Genomic DNA, 20,742 nt, shown 5'->3' with positions numbered 1-20,742 from the left:
ATTTACTGTCACTTTCGCTAATGGTCCCTTATATAATGCTTTAATCCAATTAATATACTTCTCTGGTAAACTGAATTTTTGCAATACTTTGAACAAATAATTCCATTCTACTCTGTCAAAGGCCTTCTCTGCGTCTAAAGCAACTGCTACTGTTGGCGCTTTATTCCCTTCTACTGCATGAATTAAGTTAATAAATTTACAAATATTGTCTGTTGTTCATCTTTTTTTGATAAATCCAGTTTGGTCTAGATTTACCATTTTCGGTACATACTCTGCTAATCTGTTTGCTAATAGTTTAGCAATTATCTTATAATCTGTGTTAAGTAAAGATATTGGTCTATATGACGCTGGTGTGAGTGGATCTTTCCCTTGCTTTAGTATTACTGTAATTATTGCTGTTTTACATGAATCTGGTAAGCTTTGTGTTTTATCAATCTGGTTGATTACTTCCAGGAGGGGCGGAATTAATAAGTCTTTAAATGTTTTATAGAATTCTATTGGGAATCCATCCTCTCCTGGTGTCTTATTATTTGGTAATTTTTTAATTATCTCTTGTATTTCTACTATTCCAAATGGCTGTTAATTTATTTTGTTCCTCTATTTGTAGTTTTGGTAGTTCAATTTTAGTTAGAAATTCATCTATTTTCCCTTCTTTCCCTTCGTTTTCAGTTCGGTATAATTGTTCATAGAATTCTCTAAAGTTTTCCTTAATTTCTTTTGGATTATATGTAATTTGTTTGTCCTTTTTCCTTCATGCCAATACCATTTTCCTAGCTTGTTTTGTCTTAAGCTGCCATGCTAGGATTTTGTGCGTTTTTTCACCTAGTTCATAATATTTCTGTTTTGTCTTCATTATATTCTTCTCCACCTTATATGTTTGTAGTGTTTCATATTTTATTTTTTTATCCGCCAATTCTCTTCTTTTAGTTGTATCTTCCTTCATTGCTAATTCTTTTTCAAAATTTACTATTTCCCTTTCCAACTGCTCTGTTTCCTGATTATAGTCCTTTTTCATCTTGGTTACATAACTTATTATTTGCCCTCTAATGAATGCTTTCATTGCATCCCATAGTATAAACTTATCTTTCACTGATTTCGTATTTATTTCAAAATACATTTTAATTTGTCTTTCAATAAATTCTCTAAAATCCTGCCTTTTAAGTAACATGGGGTTTAATCTCCATCTATACATTCTTGGAGGGATGTCCTCTAACTTTATTGTCAGTATTAAGGGTGAATGGTCCAATAGTATTCTAGCTTTATATTCTGTTTTTCTTACTCTATCTTGCATACGAGCTGATAACAAAAATAGGTCTATTCTTGAGTATGTTTTATGTCTAGCCGAGTAATATGAATATTCCTTTTCCTTTGGGTGTTGTTTCCTCCATATATCTAAAAGTTGCATTTCTTCCATCGATTTAATTATAAATTTGGTTACTTTGTTCTTTCTGTTAATTTTTTTCCCAGTTTTGTCCATATTTGAATCCAAATTCAGGTTGAAATCCCCTCCTATTAATATGTTCCCTTGCGTATCTGCTATCTTGAAAAAGATATCTTGCATAAACTTTTGATCTTCTTCGTTAGGTTAATATACATTGAGTAGATTCCAAAACTCCGAATATATCTGACATTTTATCATTACATATCTCCCTGCTGGATCTATTATTTCCTCTTCTATTTTAAATGGCACATTTTTACTAATTAATATAGCTACTCCTCTTGCTTTTGAATTATATGATGCTTCTGTTACGTGTCCTACCCAATCTCTCTTTAATTTCTTGTGCTCCAATTCAGTTAAATGTGTTTCTTGCACAAATGCTATATCAATTTTTTCTTTTTTCAGTAAATTTAGCAGTTTCTTCCTTTTAATTTGGTTATGTATTCCATTAATATTTTAAGTCATATTGTATCACGTAGCCATTTTATACTTTGTTTATCTTCCCTTTCCATTTCTCCATCATTACCTTTCCTTCTTATCCATTTCTGTTTTCTTGTTTTGAACCCTTTATAAGACAACATTCCTTAAACATCAAACATTTTCCTTATTCTCCTATTTAAAACTTCTTTAGCCCCAATCTCCCCTTCCCCTCCTGAGTTGTCCTTTATCCCTTGTCGGACAACCACATCTCCCCTCTCCATTTAGATTTGCGAATTCACTCGCAAGCGTCAGCTGATTTTGCAGTGACCGTAACTCCTCCCCACCCAGCCCCCCCCAGAAAAGATTTCAATTTTCATATGTAACAAAGGTCACTCTTTTAATTCCCTCCTTATTCACTCTATTCCATTTCCTTCCCTTATTAATTCTTGTCTATACTCTCTATATTTTCCTCTAAATACGGATACATTCATGTATGCACACTATACATATACACACATATACCTCTTTACCCACATACATATAAATCGTGGTCATTTTTACTCTTATTACATGTCTTCATCTCTCTGTTTGTTTTGTAGTTGTTCTGCAAATTTCCTTGCTTCCTCTGGATCCGAGAATAGTCTGTTTTGCTGTCCTGGAATAAATATTGTCAATACCGCTGGATGCTTTAGTATAAATTTATACCCTTTCTTCCATAAAATCGCCTTTGCTGTATTGAACTCCTTTCTCTTCTTCAGGAGTTCAAAACTTATATCTGGATAAATGAAGATTTTTCGCCCTTTGTACTCCAGTGGCTTGTTGTCCTCTCTTACTTTTTCCATTGTTTTCTCCAGTACCTTTTCTCTTATAGTATATCTTAGGAATTTTACTAAAATAGATCTTGGCTTTTGTTGTGGTTGTAGTTTAAAGGCCAATGCTCTATGTGCCCTTTCTATTTTCATTTCTTGCTGTAGTTCTGGACATCCTAGGATCCTGGGGATCCAATCTTTTATAAACTCTCTCATATTCTTGCCTTCTTCATCTTCCTTAAGGCCCACTATCTTTATGTTATTTCTTCTGTTATAATTTTCCATTATATCTATTTTCTGAGCTAACAGCTCTTGTGTCTCTTTAACTTTTTTATTAGATTCCTCTAATTTCTTTTTTAAGTCCTCTACCTCCATTTCTACTGCTGCTTCTCGTTCTTCCACCTTGTCCATTCTTTTTCCCATTTCTGATAAGGTCATATCTATTTTATTCACTTTCTCTTCTGTACTGTTAATTCTTCTTCTTAAATCATTAAATTCTTGCGCTTGCCATTCTTTAAATGACTCCATGTATTCTTTAATAAGAGAAAGTATATCCTTTGTCTTGCCTTTCCCTTCTTCTTCTATTTCACTGTACTCTTCCTCTTCCTCTTCCTCTGGGTTGGCCATCTGTTGTTTCTTTGTTGCCCTTTTCTTCTCTTCTTTCTTGTTTTCGTTGTCTTCTATGTTCTCCTCTTGCTGCAGGTGTTCTGTAGCTGTCATTGCCGGCTGTGGAGATCGACTCCCCAGCTGGTCACCCCTCCCGTCGGTGTGTTTTTTTGCATGCACATCGCGCATGCGCGAGGAGTCGCGCATGCACGGTTGCGCACTTTTACTCGGCTCAGCGAGCCATTTTTGTAGTCCACTTTCTACAGACCTGAGGGAGCGGGTTTCTCTCTCCACCGCGGGCCTCTTCGAACAGGTAAGGCCTTCTCCTTCCGTTGTCTTCTCTTCCTCTCTTACCATTGGTTTCGATTTTTCTTTTTTCGTCGCCATCTTCTTTCCACCTTTATACTCACTTTACTTTAATTTTTATTTTTGTGCCTTTGTGTTTTCCTTTATTTTTTTCCGACTTTTCTGGAGAGGGCTGGAGTTCACCGTCCGGCCACTATTCCATCACGTGACTCCCCCTCGTGCTGGTTTCTTGATGCCTCTCCTTCCTCATTTCACCAAGTCCTTTAGCTCTTACTTCAACTGTTGTAACTTTTTTTCCCCCCTCCCCTGCCCTCTGCTGATCCTGACTCACTGAATCGACGAGCACCAGCTGGAAGATACTTGGAATAGTGCGCACGTGCACAGTTTCTTCAACTTCAGCAGAAGATCATCGGGCACCATCTTGACCAGGGCTCCATAACCTGGGTGCTGGCATCACTGTCGGAGTCGTTAACTGTCAATGCTGGATACAAGGAGAGGGAATACACGAGGTATCTGGTTCCAACTCCAAGGTCGGTTGAACTTATTCTAAATTTATCGATTGTTTTAATATTTTTTTTCATTGTTTGGGCTCTTGTTTTTTTCATTCTTATATTTAATTACTTGTTTTAAAAACAAACCTTAAAAAGTTTATATATTTAGAGGGCACTTAACAAATGGGGTTTTATTCAAATCTGCTGGGAGATAAGACCACTCACATTTCTCCCCTACGCCATCACGCCACACCCACGACATACACCAGATCAGCGTGGATTGGATTTTGAGCTGAATTTAAGGTCTCAAAAGTATATCTGGCATACAAGTCGACCCCCATTTTTTGTGAGTTTTTTGGGTTTCACGACTCAACTTATATGCCAAAATATACAATAATTTTCTATAGAGGGAATCAGTAATATAGGCAGATCGGGAAAAGTGGCCAGTCCATGTTTTGCATCAAGATTATATTATCTGCAGTTTTTGTATTTCCACCAGCATTGTCTCCGCTCCATCCTCAACATTCATTGGAGCGACTTCATCCTTAACATTGAAGTACTCGAGATGGCAGAGGCCGACAGCATCGAATCCACGCTGTTGAAGATCCAACTGCGCTGGGTAGGTCACATCTCCAGAATGGAGGACCATCACCTTCCCAAGATCGTGATATATGGCGAGCTCTCCACTGGCCATCGTATCAGAGGTGCACCAAAGAAGAGGTACAAGGACTGCCTAAAGAAATCTCTTGGTGCCTGCCACATTGACCACTGCCAGTGGGCTGATATCACCTCAAACAGTGCATCTTGGCGCCTCACAGTTCGGCGGGCAGCAACCTCCTTTGAAGAAGACCGCAGAGCCCACCTCACTGACAAAAGGCAAAGGAGGAAAAACCCAACACCCAACTCCAACCAGCAAATTTTCCCCTGCAACCACTGCAACCGTGTCTGCCTGTCCTGCATCGGACTTGTCAGCCACAAACGAGCCTGCAGCTGACGTGGACATTTACCCCTCCATAAATCTTCGTCCGCGAAGCCAAGCCAAAGAAACATAAATTTTAATCCTGGCTGGGAAAGCTAATGTCAGTAAATACTTAATACATTATTATTGAGCCACATGGTTCATTTGGTGGTGCCTATACTTGAATTATCACTATTGTAGTGTGCAATTAAAGTTTGGAATTTGATGGTAAAATGATTAATAATCAGAAGATTGGGATGGATTTTTCCCATCACCTTAGTAACTAGCACATTTTTATAAAATGCCCTATTTTCAACAATTTAAAAATGACCCATCTTGCGGTTTTCTTAAAAATGCAAATTTTTCAAAATAACCTTTTTTTGATTTAATAGATTTCCTCCAAAGAGTTGAGAAGATACCATCAGTCCAGTCATTGGTTGCAGTATCCAAACGCCCAAACATCTGTGGAGCAGTAATAGCCTTCGGATTCATACGCATCTCCCGATGAGGAGTTCCACATTCAGTCATCGCTTGCATTAGGATGCGAATGACACAAGTCTTTCCGGAGCCACTAGGACCCAAAGTCATCAGTCCATGACGCACCCTGGCTGTTTCGTACAGCTGAAGAGAGAGAGAGAAAAGCAGTGTTTTAAAACACTGGAAAGACGTGGAATGAACTTTGGGTTTTAACAAGGGAATATCTGAGAGCTGATCTCATATTTTGGATAGCTTTTGACACAGAAAATACAAATAATTAAAAAATTGATAGTTGAGGATGTAGCAACAAACTGCATTTAGGATTATTATCTGTACTTCTATAAAAATGTACTGAGATGTACTTCTCAAAGGAAATGATTAAAGAAGTAATAATCTAAGTATGTTTAAAGAATTATATAAGGAATATTCCAGTAGTTTTGGATAAAAAGATTATGGAGAAGGCCATGAAAGGCCAGGCAGGGATTGGGCGTGGGATGAAATAGTTGTCTCCAAGCAACAGAGGTATGGGTGAGATTCAACAGTAGATCTGCTGAAGCAGGAGTGAATCAGTCGATGTTCCAGAAATGAAAATAACAAGTCTCAGTGTTGTCATGAACTTGTGGTTAGAAGCTGATTTATGGATCAAAAATTACAAAAAGGGGAGAATAATTTTGTTCAGATTTAATTAGTAGCAAGCAAGAGGTTTCTTGTTGAAGACTTTGGAACAGACTTTTTTTTTTGCAGTAATGAAAACTGTTTTCAGTATTTCCAATATTTAGTTAAAGGAAGTTTTTGCTCATCCAATAGTGAATGTCAGTCTGGAAAGTGCAGATCGTGGATGGGTTGGGAATAGTATCTGGTGATAGTGACATGAAGTTGGTCATTATTAGCATAAATAGAATTAAAAGCTGCGTTTTACATAATGTCACCGAGCAGCAGCACGTAAATGACACTGGGTCAACACCATTCTACGATTTTGCATTCTTGCATATTTTAACATTTTATTTTCAATTTACACTTGAATTTCTTAAGGGTAAAAACATTCTCCAAAAGCTTTTGAAGACTCATTGGGCTAAAAAAATTGACAGTTCTGGGATAGATAATAATAGAGATCGGATAATGTATTCAGTTTAGTCAGAAGCTAGTGAAGAGATGATGGGGAGGCTGGTGCAGTCAACCATGCCTTTAGCTGTAGACAGATTGATAAAAATGAGGATGGATTACATTTGTCACAAGTGGAAAGGATGCCATTTTTAACTTTGATAATAAATGTTTTATTTCTCATACCTACTTGTTCCTGCTCCCTCTCTAACCTGTCTTTGGCCTCCTACTATTCCAATGGGGTCTGATATAACCTTGAGGAACAGTACGTCATCTTTTGCAACAAAACAACCAATCTGGTGCAGGAACACAATAAGATGAGCAGCATCAGTGGGGAAAAACAGAATGGTTGATATTTCAGGTTGGAACCCTTCATTAAGACTGAGAGTGCAGGGGGATATAGCTAGAATAATGAGGACAGGGGAAACCACTAAGTGGGAGCAGTGAGAGAAGGGACTCACAGAATTCCTGAGAAAGACAGGAGGGAAAGTCTTTCAAAATCACATGCCTTGAAGAAGCATGTGTGATCTTTTGTGTCTCCAATACCTCATCTTCTGTTTGGATATACAGCGACCTTCTGGACTTGATATCAAATTCTATAATTTCACACAACTTGACTTTTTTCTGTTTACATCAGAACAGGCTAATTCTGCTGTATGAAGATCTATTTGTAATATTTACTCTCAGTTTCTCTCTCCCACAGAAGCTGTCTGGTGAGCTGGGTATTTCCAGAATTTTCCTGTTAGTTCCTGATCCTAGGAAAAGTTTTTGCATATCTTTGTTTATTTTTACTCTAATTCCCCTCATTAATCCAAAGTGTGGAATCACGTCAACGACCTCAGTTGCAGCACCACTCACATTTGGGTTTCAAATTCCTCCCTGATTCAGATCCCTGCATTGTGTTGATGACAGAGTAAATGAGTGAGAATGCAATGTTTCAAAAATGTTGTTACACATTATAAAGCATGTTTTAACTTTCAACATTTTTACACAAAAATCAATATTTGCATTATGTTTTTCTGATTTTCTCCAACATGTATTTACCTGAACAAGTTTGAGATTCCATGGAGGGTGATTGACTAATCCTGAAATTTCCACCTGATTAGCAACAGCTGCCTGCAATTCCACATAGGTGTTGCTATCCAATTCTATTCCTGGGAACAGGTCATTAATTAGGCTCAGGAAGAGAGGCTCATCTTCATCAACCTGTCAATTAAATACAATTTCTAGGTTCAGCATGAGAATGGGGATTAAAGAGAATGCAAGAACTAGTGATGAAAATAGTTTCTTCAAATTACATCCATCCCTCTTTTTCCTTAAGTAGACCCTGAATATGTGGCGGTTAATTTGGAAAGGGGATAAAAAGTTACTGAGTATACATGAACGCAAGTTAAAAATCAGAAACCATAAAAGGAGGTCTGATTAATTATAATCAGATGTATCATCTAAGTAAAAAAATAAAATAAAATTGATATTGCTATTGAATGATATGATGACAATCTAGAGATATCATGAAAGTTGAAATTTTTAAGGGGAAGATTAGGGGGAACTTCTTCACTCAGAGGGTATTGAAAGTGTGGAACAAACTGCCAGCAGAGGTTATGGATGTGGGATCAATTTCAACATTAAAGAGAAGATTGGATAGATACATATATATGGGAGCAGGATAGAAGGCCCTGGTTTATATTCAGGTCAATGGGACTAGGGACTAGGCCAGTGGTTCTCAATCTTTTTCTTTACACTCACATACCACTTTAAGTAATCCCTATCCCCTCAATGCTCTGTAACTAGTAAAGGGTTGTTTAAGGTGGTATGTGTGTGGGAAGGGAAGGGAAGGTTGAGATACACTGCTCTAGACCCCATTGTTACTGAAATATTTTGCTTGAGAAAAAATTGTCATTGGCCCATTTCCTTTGGAGTTCTGAAACCATCCATAGGTCAATGAAGGACGATTAAAACAGTGGTTTTCAAACTTTTTCTTTCCATCTACATACCACTTTAAGCAATCCCTTACACAGAGCATCTATGGCATAGGTAATACTTAAGGTGGTATGTGAGTGGAAAGAAAAAGGTTGAGTACCTCTGGAGTAGGTGGAATAAACAATTTGGCATGGACTAGATGAGCCAAAGGACCAGTTTCTGTGCTGTAATGTTCTATGGTTCTAATAGAGAACTGGTAAACCAAAGGGCTAGAGGGGGAAAAAAATGATCAAAACTTTTTCACAAAGTATCAGAGATAAAAGTTGCTTTTAACAACTCCTTAGTTATATGGTAAATGCATAATCAATTCTCATTTCTTGTCTGCACCATAAATTGTTGCTTCAAATGCAGATACTTGGCATCTGATAATGTCTTAAGAATTAACAAACCTTCTACGAAAGGACAAGAAGTGTGGATTACGGATGAAATAATGATCTTCACATGCAGATACTGACAAGACCAACTCCATTTAATATATCCAAAATGTTTTAAGAATGCCATTAGCAGGATTAAAGTAGTTAAGTGCTCCTGCATAATTAGGACTAAGTCCATTAATTTTTTCTATTCAATTACATGGTTGTGATACTATCACCAATGGATATATTTGTATATATTTACATATAGTAGTAGTGATTGGCTGAGAGCTGTAGCCACACCCACTGGCAGGTCATAAAGGGCTGCTCCTAACCAGACCCAGGTCAGTTTGGACTGGTCAACCGTGCTGTAATACGCCCAGTCTTTTGCTGATTAAAGCCTTGGTTTGAGTCAACAAGTCTTTGAGTAATTTGACGCATTACAATTAAGACCAAAACTGAGGTGTCAGAATTAGAATTCCTACTCCTCAAAATGGAGATTTGTAAGAAAGATTGTCAAATTTGTGGTGGTACATCACTGGCTTACTGCAGGGTGCAACCTCTGTACCTGCAGGAGTGTAAGACAACACCTAGCCGGCTGTCAATCAGTCGACCTGAATGGATCAAGCCCCACCCGGTTGGGTGTCAATCACCCTCCAGGATATAAGCCTGCGCTGGCCTCTGAAGTCTCACTCAGAGTTACACAGCCAGTCTGGCTCTGTGGAAGTCTTTGTTGATTAAACCCTGTTGTACAGTCTTTACCTTGTGTGTGTCTGGTTCTGTCTAACAGCGCACCACAGAATTACATCTTACTTTTCTATTTCTTTAGATCCAGAATGCTTATTCAGATTATATTTATCTGTTTGCCATAAATGCACATTAGTTTACCATGGATTACCATGGTATGACACCAGATATCCTGGCAAATTTCTAGGAGTGTGGTGGAAAATTATCTTTGTGTTCATCTTGAAGTTGTCTATCAAAATTTTTTCAGGAAGAAAACTTATAGAGTTGTCCAGTGACATCAGAGGCAGTGCAATATTACTAATACGATAAAAAAAATTCCAATTCCACTTACTAATTTGGACAGATTCATGTCTCTCAAAACTCTCATGACAATAGTTAGCTCACTGTCTTCTGGTCGCATTCTCTTCTGAGCTCCCAGTGTCCTCAGAACTGAAAGAATGTTTCTTAAACCAAAGTCATAATGAACCTAGTAGTAATTAATATAACATGAATTGAACTTTATTTGAAAGAAAGTCATTTACTGCACATTTACGCTTTAAATAAATCAAAAGCAAAGAAAAATATTCAACAGTTTAATTCATAAAGGAGTATGTGATTCATTGGAGTAAGCATTTAATCGATGACTATAATTGTCCCACACATTTTAACCATGTGAATATGTGAAAGTACTTTCTTATTCCTCCAGAATTGTGTCACTACCAGGATTTGAACCAAGCAATAATGAGAGTCAAATGATACATTCCAATGGGGATATGCAAGCAGTGAATCCCTTGCATTCACTGCCCTTGTTCTCTCAAAATATAGAATTTGTGGATTGAGAAGAAGTGTTTGGAGAACCTGCTGCAAGTAATTGAATTACATTTTCTAGATGGTACACAATGCTACTACTATGCATGGGCATTGAAGGGAATGAATGTTTAGTGGTGGATATGGTATCAGTATTGTGGCCGCTGTGTCTGAGATGGTCCTTGAGAGTTGTTGGAGCTGCTGTCCTCCAGGCAAATGCAAGTGGCAGTATTGGCCAACTGTTTTAATGTCATCAAAGTTCATTTTCTGCCTGAACTAAGTCAAATTCATTGAATTAAATGAACTGATAAAGATAACAAAATAAGAAAATGTTGTAAACACTCAGCAGATTAGGTAGCATATAAAACCATAGAGCACTATTGCAGAGAAACAGGCCTCTTCGGCCCATCTAGTCTGTGCCAAACCATTTTTTTTTGCCTAGTCACACTTACCTGGACCCAGTCCATAGCCCTTCATATCTCTCCCATCCATGTACCTGTCCAAATTCTTCTTAAATGTTAAAATTAAGCCCACATTCATAGGTGGAAAGAGAAACCGCTAATATTTTACATTGAACTCTATCAGAATAAGAAAGAAAAGAAAACAAGGGGAAAGATGAATAGTACAAAGAGAAGATCTGTGATTGGCTAAGACCAGGATTGCCACGGGAATAAGTTGTTAAGATCATTTTGTCGATGGGTTAGTGAGAAAAGAAGTAGAACATAAACTGGTGCAGGGGACATGGCTTCAGATTCTTGGATCATTGGGATCTCTTTTGGGGAAGGTACAACCTATACAAAAAAGGATGGGTTACACTTGAACACAAAGGGGACCAATATTCTGGAGGACAGGTTTAATAGAGCTGTGAGGGAGGGTTTAAACTAATTTGGTAGGTGGAAGGGAACCAGAATGTTAGGGCTGAAGAAGGAAACACCAGTAAATCGAAGATCATGGGCAACAAGAACGACTGGCAGGTGATGAGTTAAAATTGTATCCAGAGGGATGACAGAGACACTGTGCATTCAAAAAATAGTCTGAAGGCATTATACTTAAATGCACACAGCATTAGAAACCAGGTGCATGATCTTGCAGCTACAGATAGAAGGTAGAACGTTGTGGCCATTAATGAGATTTTTAAAAAAAATATATTTATTGGAAGGATCATTAAGAGTAATACAGAATACATTCCATAAAGAGAATTTTACATGAATATGTATATAAAAAAACAAAGAAAAAAAGTTAAAAAAAAACAAAGTTAAATCAAATCCCCACCCCCCACCACATCAGCCAGATCTCTTAAGAAGAGCCAAAAATATATAAACAGAAACTAAGAATATATATTAAATCAAAGTACCTCTAAATGCATATATTCCAAATATAATGACCACTTATTAAGAATAATTATCATGCAGATTATATGTAATTTTTTCCATAACAATACGAGCTTTCAATTCATTATCCATCGCAATATAAATATCACTCTGTTATCTTTCCATGTACTTGCTACACATTTTTGAGCTACAGACAATGCTAAATATATAAATGCAATTTGAAATTTATCCAACCCTAATCCCTTTAAAGGAATAATATAACCCATTAAAAAACAGATGGATCTAATGGTAACTTAAAGTTATATTATTTTTTCAAAATTAACAATTTCATCCCAGAATGGTTGTACATACTTTCTTTGGCTTGGCTTCGCGGACGAAGATTTATGGAGGGGGTAAAATTCCACGTCAGCTGCAGGCTCGTTTGTGGCTGACAAGTCCGATGTGGGACAGGCAGACACGGTTGCAGCGGTTGCAGGGGAAAGTTGGTTGGTTGGGGTTGGGTGTTGGGTTTTTCCTCCTTTGCCTTTTGTCAGTGAGGTGGGCTCTGCGGTCTTCTTCAAAGGAGGTTGCTGCCCGCCAAACTGTGAGGCACCAAGATGCACGGTTTGAGGCGATATCAGCCCACTGGCGGTGGTCAATGTGGCAGGCACCAAGAGATTTCTTTAGGCAGTCCTTGTACCTTTTCTTTGGTGCACCTCTGTCACGGTGGCCAGTGGAGAGCTCGCCATATAACACGATCTTGGGAAGGCGATGGTCCTCCATTCTGGAGACGTGACCCACCCAGCGCAGCTGCATCTTCAGCAGCGTGGACTCGATGCTGTCGACCTCTGCCATCTCGAGTACTTCGACGTTAGGGATGAAAGCGCTCCAATGAATGTTGAGGATGGAGCGGAGACAACGCTGGTGGAAGCGTTCTAGGAGCTGTAGGTGATGCCGGTAGAGGACCCATGATTCGGAGCTGAACAAGAGTGTGGGTATGACAACGGCTCTGTATACGCTTATCTTTGTGAGGTTTTTCAGTTGGTTGTTTTTCCAGACTCTTTTGTGTCGTCTTCCAAAGGCGCTATTTGCCTTGGCGAGTCTGTTGTCTATCTCGTTGTCAATCCTTGCATCTGATGAAATGGTGCAGCCAAGATAAGTAAACTGGTTGACCGTTTTGAGTTTTGTGTGCCCGATGGAGATGTGGGGGGGCTGGTAGTCATGGTGGGGAGCTGGCTGATGGAGGACCTCCGTTTTCTTCAGGCTGACTTCCAGGCCAAACATTTTGGCAGTTTCCGCAAAACAGGATGTCAAGCGCTGAAGAGCTGGCTCTGAATGGGCAACTAAAGCGGCATCGTCTGTAAAGAGTAGTTCACGGACAAGTTTCTCTTGTGTCTTGGTGTGAGCTTGCAGGCGCCTCAGATTGAAGAGACTGCCATCCGTGCGGTACCGGATGTAAACAGCGTCTTCATTGTTGAGGTCTTTCATGGCTTGGTTCAGCATCATGCTGAAGAAGATTGAAAAGAGGGTTGGTGCGAGAACACAGCCTTGCTTCACGCCATTGTTAATGGAGAAGGGTTCAGAGAGCTCATTGCTGTATCTGACCCGACCTTGTTGGCTTTAGTGCAGTTGGATAATCATGTTGAGGAACTTTTGGGGGGCATCCGATGCGCTCTAGTATTTGCCAAAGCCCTTTCCTGCTCACGGTGTCCATCTCCCTTAACAGCCCCTAAGGCTAGAGCTGGATGAGGTCCTCACCCAGGATGAGACATATAAGGCAATCGAAAAACTGAAAAGTGGCAAAGCAGCAGGTATGGATGGCATCCCCCCAGAGGTCTGGAAGGCTGGAGGCAAAACTTTGCATGTCAAACTACATGAGTTTTTCAAGCTTTGTTGGGACTAAGGAAAACTGCCTCAGGACCTTCGTGATGCCACCATCATCACCCTGTACAAAAACAAAGGCGAGAAATCAGACTGCTCAAACTACAGGGGAATCACGCTCCTCCCCATTGCAGGCAAAATCTTCGCTAGGATTCTCCTAAATAGAATAATGCCTAGTGTCGCCGAGAATATTCTCCCAGAATCACAGTGCGGCTTTTGCGCAAACAGAGGAACTACTGACATGGTCTTTGCCCTCAGACAGCTCCAAGAAAAGTGCAGAGAACAAAACAAAGGACTCTACATCACCTTTGTTGACCTCACCAAAGCCTTCGACACCATGAGCAGGAAAGGGTTGTACATACACACAAGACTAAACAGCATGTAAAAAAGCTCCACATCTAAAACAAGAATCCAAATTACTAAAACCATATTTTTTCAATTTCTCTGGGGTTAAATACAACTGATGTAGAAAGTTATAATTAACCATTCCAGACTGCACATTCGTCAATTTAGTGACACTATCATGACACATTTCTGCCCAGTAGTCTTCAGGAAAAACAAAAGCTAAATCATTTTCCCATTTAAGCTTAGACTTCTCCCATTCCGGTTTATCCATTTTGTCTTGTAATACTTGGTACATAACAGAGATATAACCCCTTTTAGGTATAGAAGAAATCAAAGACTCGAATTCTGTCAATACAGGTAAAATCATCTCTCTACCATACATATTTTTCACCAAAGCTCGAAGTTGATAATAAACAAATAAAGAATTTTTAGCAATATCAAAATGCTCTTCAATTGATTAAAAGAAACTGTCCTTCTACAAAACAATCCTGTAATGTTTTTATACCCTTAGAATCCCAACTCTTTAAATTACTATTAAACATTTACCTTTTGATCCTAAAATCTTATTTTTTTTAGTCCATAGCTTGTTTTAATATCGGCATATTCCCTCAATAAGTTTACATTCCATCAAAATATAAATTAATACACTTCAACTTCAGAAATACAAGCCATCTCAACTTTAGCCCAACTCAGGGGTTGGTCCAAGTCCATCAATCTACTGATAAATTTCAAATCGGCTGCTAATGGTACCCGCGGTAATTTACCTTTCCATAAAAATTCTTTCATGACTTTATTAAAATCCTGAAAAAATCCCTTTGAAAGAGAACACGGTATTGATTGAAATAAATATTGAATACGAGGAAAAATATTCATCTTAATACAATTAACTTGACCAATTAAAGTAAACGGAAGATCTTTCCACTTAATTAAATCTGCATTAATCTTTTTTAATAAAGGAACATAATTTAACTTATATAAAGATTGATACTCAGTATTTACAATTATTCCTAAATATTTAATTTTATCAGACAATTGAGTTTTATAATGTTTTTATACTCTGAATAGTCTCCCTCTCCAAGTGGCAAAATTTCATGCTTGTCCCAGTTAATTTTATATCCAGAAAATGTTCCATATTGTAATAAACATTCCTGCAAATGTGGCAATGATTGTTCCATCCTCAACATCCATTGGAGCGCTCACACCCCTAACGTCGAGGTACTCGAGATGGCAGAGGTCGACAGCATCGAGTCCACGCTGCTGAAGATCCAGCTGCGCTGGATGGGTCACGTCTCCAGAATGGAGGACCATCGCCTTCCCAAGATCGTATTATATGGCGAGCTCTCCACTGGCCACCGTGACAGAGGTGCACCAAAGAAAAGGTACAAGGACTGCCTAAAGAAATCTCTTGGTGCCTGCCACATTGACCACCGCCAGTGGGCTGATAACGCCTCAAACCGTGCATCTTGGCGCCTCACAGTTTGGCGGGCAGCAGCCTCCTTTGAAGAAGACCGCAGAGCCCACCTCACTGACAAAAGGCAAAGGAGGAAAAACCCAACACCCAACCCCAACCAACCAATTTTCCCTTGCAACCGCTGCAATCGTGTCTGCCTGTCCCGCATCGGACTGGTCAGCCACAAACGAGCCTGCAGCTGACGTGGACTTTTTACCCCCTCCATAAATCTTCGTCCGCGAAGCCAAGCCAAAGAAATATATCAAAACATCATCTGCAAAAAAAATAATCTTATACTTTTCATCCATAACTCTCATCCCTCTTATCTGTTCATTCTGCCTTATTGTTTGAGCTATCGGTTCAATAGCCAATGCAAACAGAGCTGGTGACAATGGACAGCCCTGTTGAGTTGAAAGTGTCAATTTAAACGATGATGAGATTTGACCATTTGTCACCACCCTAGCAGTCGGGTTCATATATAAAGCTTTAACCCAACCAATAAAAAAAGGGCAAAATTTAAACTTCTCCAATACTTTAAATAAAAATCCCCATTCAACCCTATCAAAGGCTTTTTCCGCATCAAGTGCAACCAAATGGTTGTGCTGCTGTCGATATGCATTGACCAGACTAATCAATCGAAGAATATTACCTGAAGCATTTCTATTTTTATCAAAACCTGTTTGATCAACATGTATCAATTTAGGTAAGTACTCCGGAAGTCGATTTGCTAACATTTTTGCTATAATTTTATAATGGACATTCAATAAAGAAATAAGTCTATACAAAGACACTTTCAACGGGTCCCTATCTTTTTCGTGATTACAGCAATTAAAGCACTAGAGCAAGATTCTGGTAACTCATGCTGTTCAGTCACTTGTTGTAATACCTCCTCAAACAATGAAGATAAATCTTCATAAAAACCCGTTGTCATCTGGTGACTTCCCATTGGGCATCTCCAAAATAGCCGCCTTAATCTCTAATTCTGTAAATGGAGCTTCCAGATCCATAACATCCTCCTCTTCTATTGTTGATAACATTAACTTAGATAAATAAGAATCAATAGAATCACTATTCTGTTTCCCCTCAGAAGTATATAATTTTTTATAAAATGAATAAAACTGGTCATTAATTTCCTGAGGTTTATAGGTAACTGTTGAATTCTTTTTTACAGCATTAATAGTCCGTGAAACCTGTTCCATTTTTAACTGCCATGCAAGTACCTTATATGCCCTCTCACCCAACTCATAGTAATGCTGCTTAGATCGATTAAATAAACATTCAAATTGATAAGTCTGCAACGTATTAAAACGCAATTTCAGTTTAGTCAAAGCCATTTTTTAAAAATCTTCTGTCACTTCCTTCTGAAATTCCTTCTCCAATTCATCATTTGCTTTTCTAATTCTAAACTTTCTGCCATATACTGCTTCTTAACTTTAGTGGAATAGCTAATAATCTGTCCTCTTAAATAAGCTTTTAATTTAATGCATCCCATGACACAAAAGACTTTCTACTGAATTAGCATTCTCAGACAAAAAGAAAGTAATCTGTTCTTTAACAAAGGTAACGAACTCTGGTTTTTTCAACAACATTGTGTTAAATGTCCATCTATAAGATGAACATACTACTTCTGAACTTACACAAGAAAAAATAATAAAGAATGATCTGATATAACCCTGCTTTTATATTCCACCTGTAGTACCCTTCCTTGTAAATGTGCCAACACTAAAAAAATCTATTCCAGAAAATGAATCATGTCGAGACGAGTAAAAGGAAAAATCCTTCTCTCTAGGATTAACCCTTCTCCAAATAGCCACCAAATTTAAATCCTTCATCAAGGCCCCAATTTGTATTGCCATCTTTGATTTCGTTATACTTTTGGGGGATCTATCCAACAAAGGATTCAAGACACAATTAAAATCTCCCCCAACTAAAATATTTTCATTAGCTTGATTTAATAAAAAAGCATCCGAAATAAAACACTCATTGACCACGTTAGGTGCATAAACATTAAGCGAAGTCCAAAATTCAGTAAAAATTTTATAATTCACCCTTAAAACCCTTTCCGCATTCTCTTCACTAGTTTGCAATTCAAAAGGCAAATTCTTATGAATTAAAATTGCTACACCCCTTGCCTTAGAATTAAATGCCCAACCCAATCTCTCTTTAATTTCAAATGTTCTTTTTCAGTCAAATGTGTTCCTTGTAAAAAGGCAGTATCAATTTTCATTTTCTTGATATAAGCCAAAACTCGCTTTCGCTTAATCGGGTTATTTAACCCCTGTACATTAAAAGTTGCAAATTTCAAATTAAACATCCCTATAAACTAACAATATAATCACTTACTACAAAATATCGCTCCCCTTCTAGTAACTTAAAACCACTCTCCCTCCCCTAAATATTTTTTTAAAAGTATATAAAAAAAATAATTATCCCCAAAAGAAAACTACCCAAAGGTAGTAACACCCTAACAAAACTGGATGTGGTAAACCCCAGTAGTGGCAGATGACTATCAAAGATTTCAGTGCTATCCACCCCCCAGCCAAAATTACATAATTCACATCAATACAATCCAGTACTGTAAATATCTTCAACCCAATGACTCCATTCCCAATGAATGTTCCGTGTTAAAACTTCTTTCTTTTCATTTTTCCCATTTTGCCCATTTACATTTCCACTCTTTTTAGGCGACGGGGGCAAAACTCTTCCGTGTCCTCGTAAATCCGGTAATGAATTAACAAAAATTAATTTATCATGATCATTCTCAAAAAATTGAGATTGAAAGTTACCATAAAAGACTTTTAAAACAGCAGGGTATCAAAAAGCAAATTTATAACCCTTCCGCCACAGTACTTCTTTAGCTGAAATAAATTCCTGTCATCGCCTAATAATTTCTTGACTCAGATCTGCGTAAAAACATAATCTGTTGTTTTGAATAATCATTGGAAATTGACTTTATCGTGCCTTCTGTACCGCCAACCGTAATATCATTTCTCTGTCCTGATAGTTCAGGCACTGAACGAAGACCGCTCATGGTGGTTGTCCCGGTAATGGTTCCTTTCTTAACATTCTATATGCCCTCTCCAATACTAAACCTTCCAAAAAAAACTCTTTGCCTAACACCTCAAGAATCCAACTTTTGAAAAATTTTATTGGATCAGACCCTTCAATGTCTTCTGGAAGACCCACAATTTTCATTGTTTCTCCAACTTTGATTTTCCAATGAATCTATTTTTTTCAGTAAATCTTTCTTCTGGATTCCCCAACCCACAAAAGAATCTTCCACTGTCTCTATTTTTTCCTTGTTATGTTCAATTTGAATTTTATACTCAGAAAAAGCTGTTTCAATTTTTAAATTTTCTTGCACTATATCGACTGATTTAACACATTTACTGACATTCCTCTTAACTGTAGATATATCTTCAGACATATTAGATATTTTAGTTGTCACATCCAGAAATCCTTGAGTCATTTGTTTATACACATTGTTCATTTGATAGGCAATCCCTTCCAAGACTGTGCAAACTCCATTCCAGATTCCAGTTCCACACTTTGAGGCCTACCTTCTCTAGACTCCACCTCCAATTGTTCCCATGAACTACTCATTAAAGGTAAATCTTCCTCTTCTTCCAGCATTGTCGGTCCCTTCCCGGTGCAGCTGCGGGTCTGCACACCCGATGGCGGTATCCTGACCACGCCACCGCTTGGGCCCTCCCCCCCCCACAGCCCACATGGGGTCAGGTAGCACACGGACCCTTGAAGCACCGCACATGCCCGGCAAGGCCATAGACTGCACAAGAGGTGGCTTCCGATGCCATTCTACGCGTCCCCGGCCCACCTAACTGCAGCCCGGGCTCAAGGGCTCTTCTCTCAGCCAGGTCACCCAAGCATCTGACATCGCGAACGCGTAGATCAACTCAGGCCGAGCTCGTCATCATGCCGGCGCCATCTTGTGGAGACAAGTTCGGCACCGGTGTAATACTCAGCCTGACAGGAGTTCTCTGTGCCTTGGAGTTTCCAAATGACAATTCCGTGGCTTCAGTTGAACAGGTAGGCCTCAATTCCTCAGCACTTTTTAAAGATCATTTCTTCTGTAATTGAACTTTCGTTTTTTAAACATTAGTCGCCATTATGACGACTAATCACTAAGATAAACTTTAAAGATAGGTGCTTAAAAAACTGGCTGAGGAAGGATGGGATCGCACGTCTGGTGTCTACGCCATCTTGCCACGTCCCCGTGGCCATAACTGAGTTGTGGCTAAAGTATGAATGCCATTGGAAGCTGGACATCCAAGGATACATGGTGTATCAGAATTATAGACAGGTGGCAGAGGGGGGATGGCATGGCTGTCCTGGTAAGCAACAATTTATTTTTCAAATTTTATTTTATTAGCACACAACAAATTTGCATAAAGAACCAAAAAATTCTATATATATCAATATCAATACATGTGTTTTCATAATTTTCTCTCACCCTCCCCCCACCCACTCCCTCTCACACAGAAAAACCCCAAGAAGAAAGCAAAGAAAAGAAAAGGAAAAAAATAAGGAAAAAAAACAAAGAAAGAAAAATAGATGGATTTTTAAACAATACCAGACATTACCTAATGTATAAACGTTCTAACACTTATGACTAATATTATATCTTTTAAATATGAAGTTGTAGCGGCTTGCGGCTCACACTGTGGGCAAACACTGGATATGGCCGTCGAACACAGCGACTGGCAAGACCTTGCATGGGATGACCCCCATTTCCATAGGTCACTGGTGGAACAGTGAAACTAGCCAACTACCGCTGGCGGATCACAGGGAGCCCGGATGCTGGAACCAACCAATCAGTGGCCGTCTCACTCAAGCCACGCCCCGGTGGTGATGTGGCCAAGCTCACTATAAAAGGCAGAGCTCCCCCTGAATAAACTCAGTGTTGAATACACTCTACTGGCATGCATGTCTTCTTTCCTCTGCAAGTTTTGAGCTACAGCCCAGGAGCTATAAACTGGCTGTAGCAGTAGCGACCCCACTACAGTGGTGACCCCAAACTGCATTTTCGACCCAACAATGGAGCAACAACCCCAGATCAATGCCATAGCGTTGAAACTCCCCTGCTTCTGGACTTCCCAACCACGGTTGTGGGTCCAGCAAGTCATGGTGCAGTTCGCCATTTGAAGGATCTCTGAGGATGACGCACGCTACTACTTTGTGGTCAGAATCCTCAATCAGGACACGGCAGCCTGAATTATGAATTTCTTCCAGCAGGCCCGGAACAAGGAAAGTATGTTGCCATCAA

At 38.9% G+C, this 20,742-nt stretch overlaps 1 protein-coding gene across 1 annotated transcript in view; it reads right to left on the bottom strand.

Moving 5' to 3' along the window:
• The window catches only part of LOC138737388 (dynein axonemal heavy chain 8-like), a 397,732-nt gene that overhangs the window by 353,385 nt on the left and 23,605 nt on the right, over positions 1-20,742 (bottom strand). Inside the window, exons 3-5 of the mRNA XM_069888135.1 lie at positions 10,018-10,152; positions 7,651-7,812; positions 5,403-5,649 (exon numbers count right to left, since the gene is read on the bottom strand). Coding sequence (XP_069744236.1) covers positions 5,403-5,649; positions 7,651-7,812; positions 10,018-10,152 — 544 coding nt within the window. The remainder of the gene's footprint in view (positions 1-5,402; positions 5,650-7,650; positions 7,813-10,017; positions 10,153-20,742) is intronic.

The sequence above is a fragment of the Narcine bancroftii genome, chromosome 6 (genome assembly GCF_036971445.1).
Source record: "Narcine bancroftii isolate sNarBan1 chromosome 6, sNarBan1.hap1, whole genome shotgun sequence".
NCBI classification, from domain to species: Eukaryota; Metazoa; Chordata; class Chondrichthyes; order Torpediniformes; family Narcinidae; genus Narcine; species Narcine bancroftii.
This window is presented reverse-complemented; position numbering and strand designations above follow the sequence as displayed.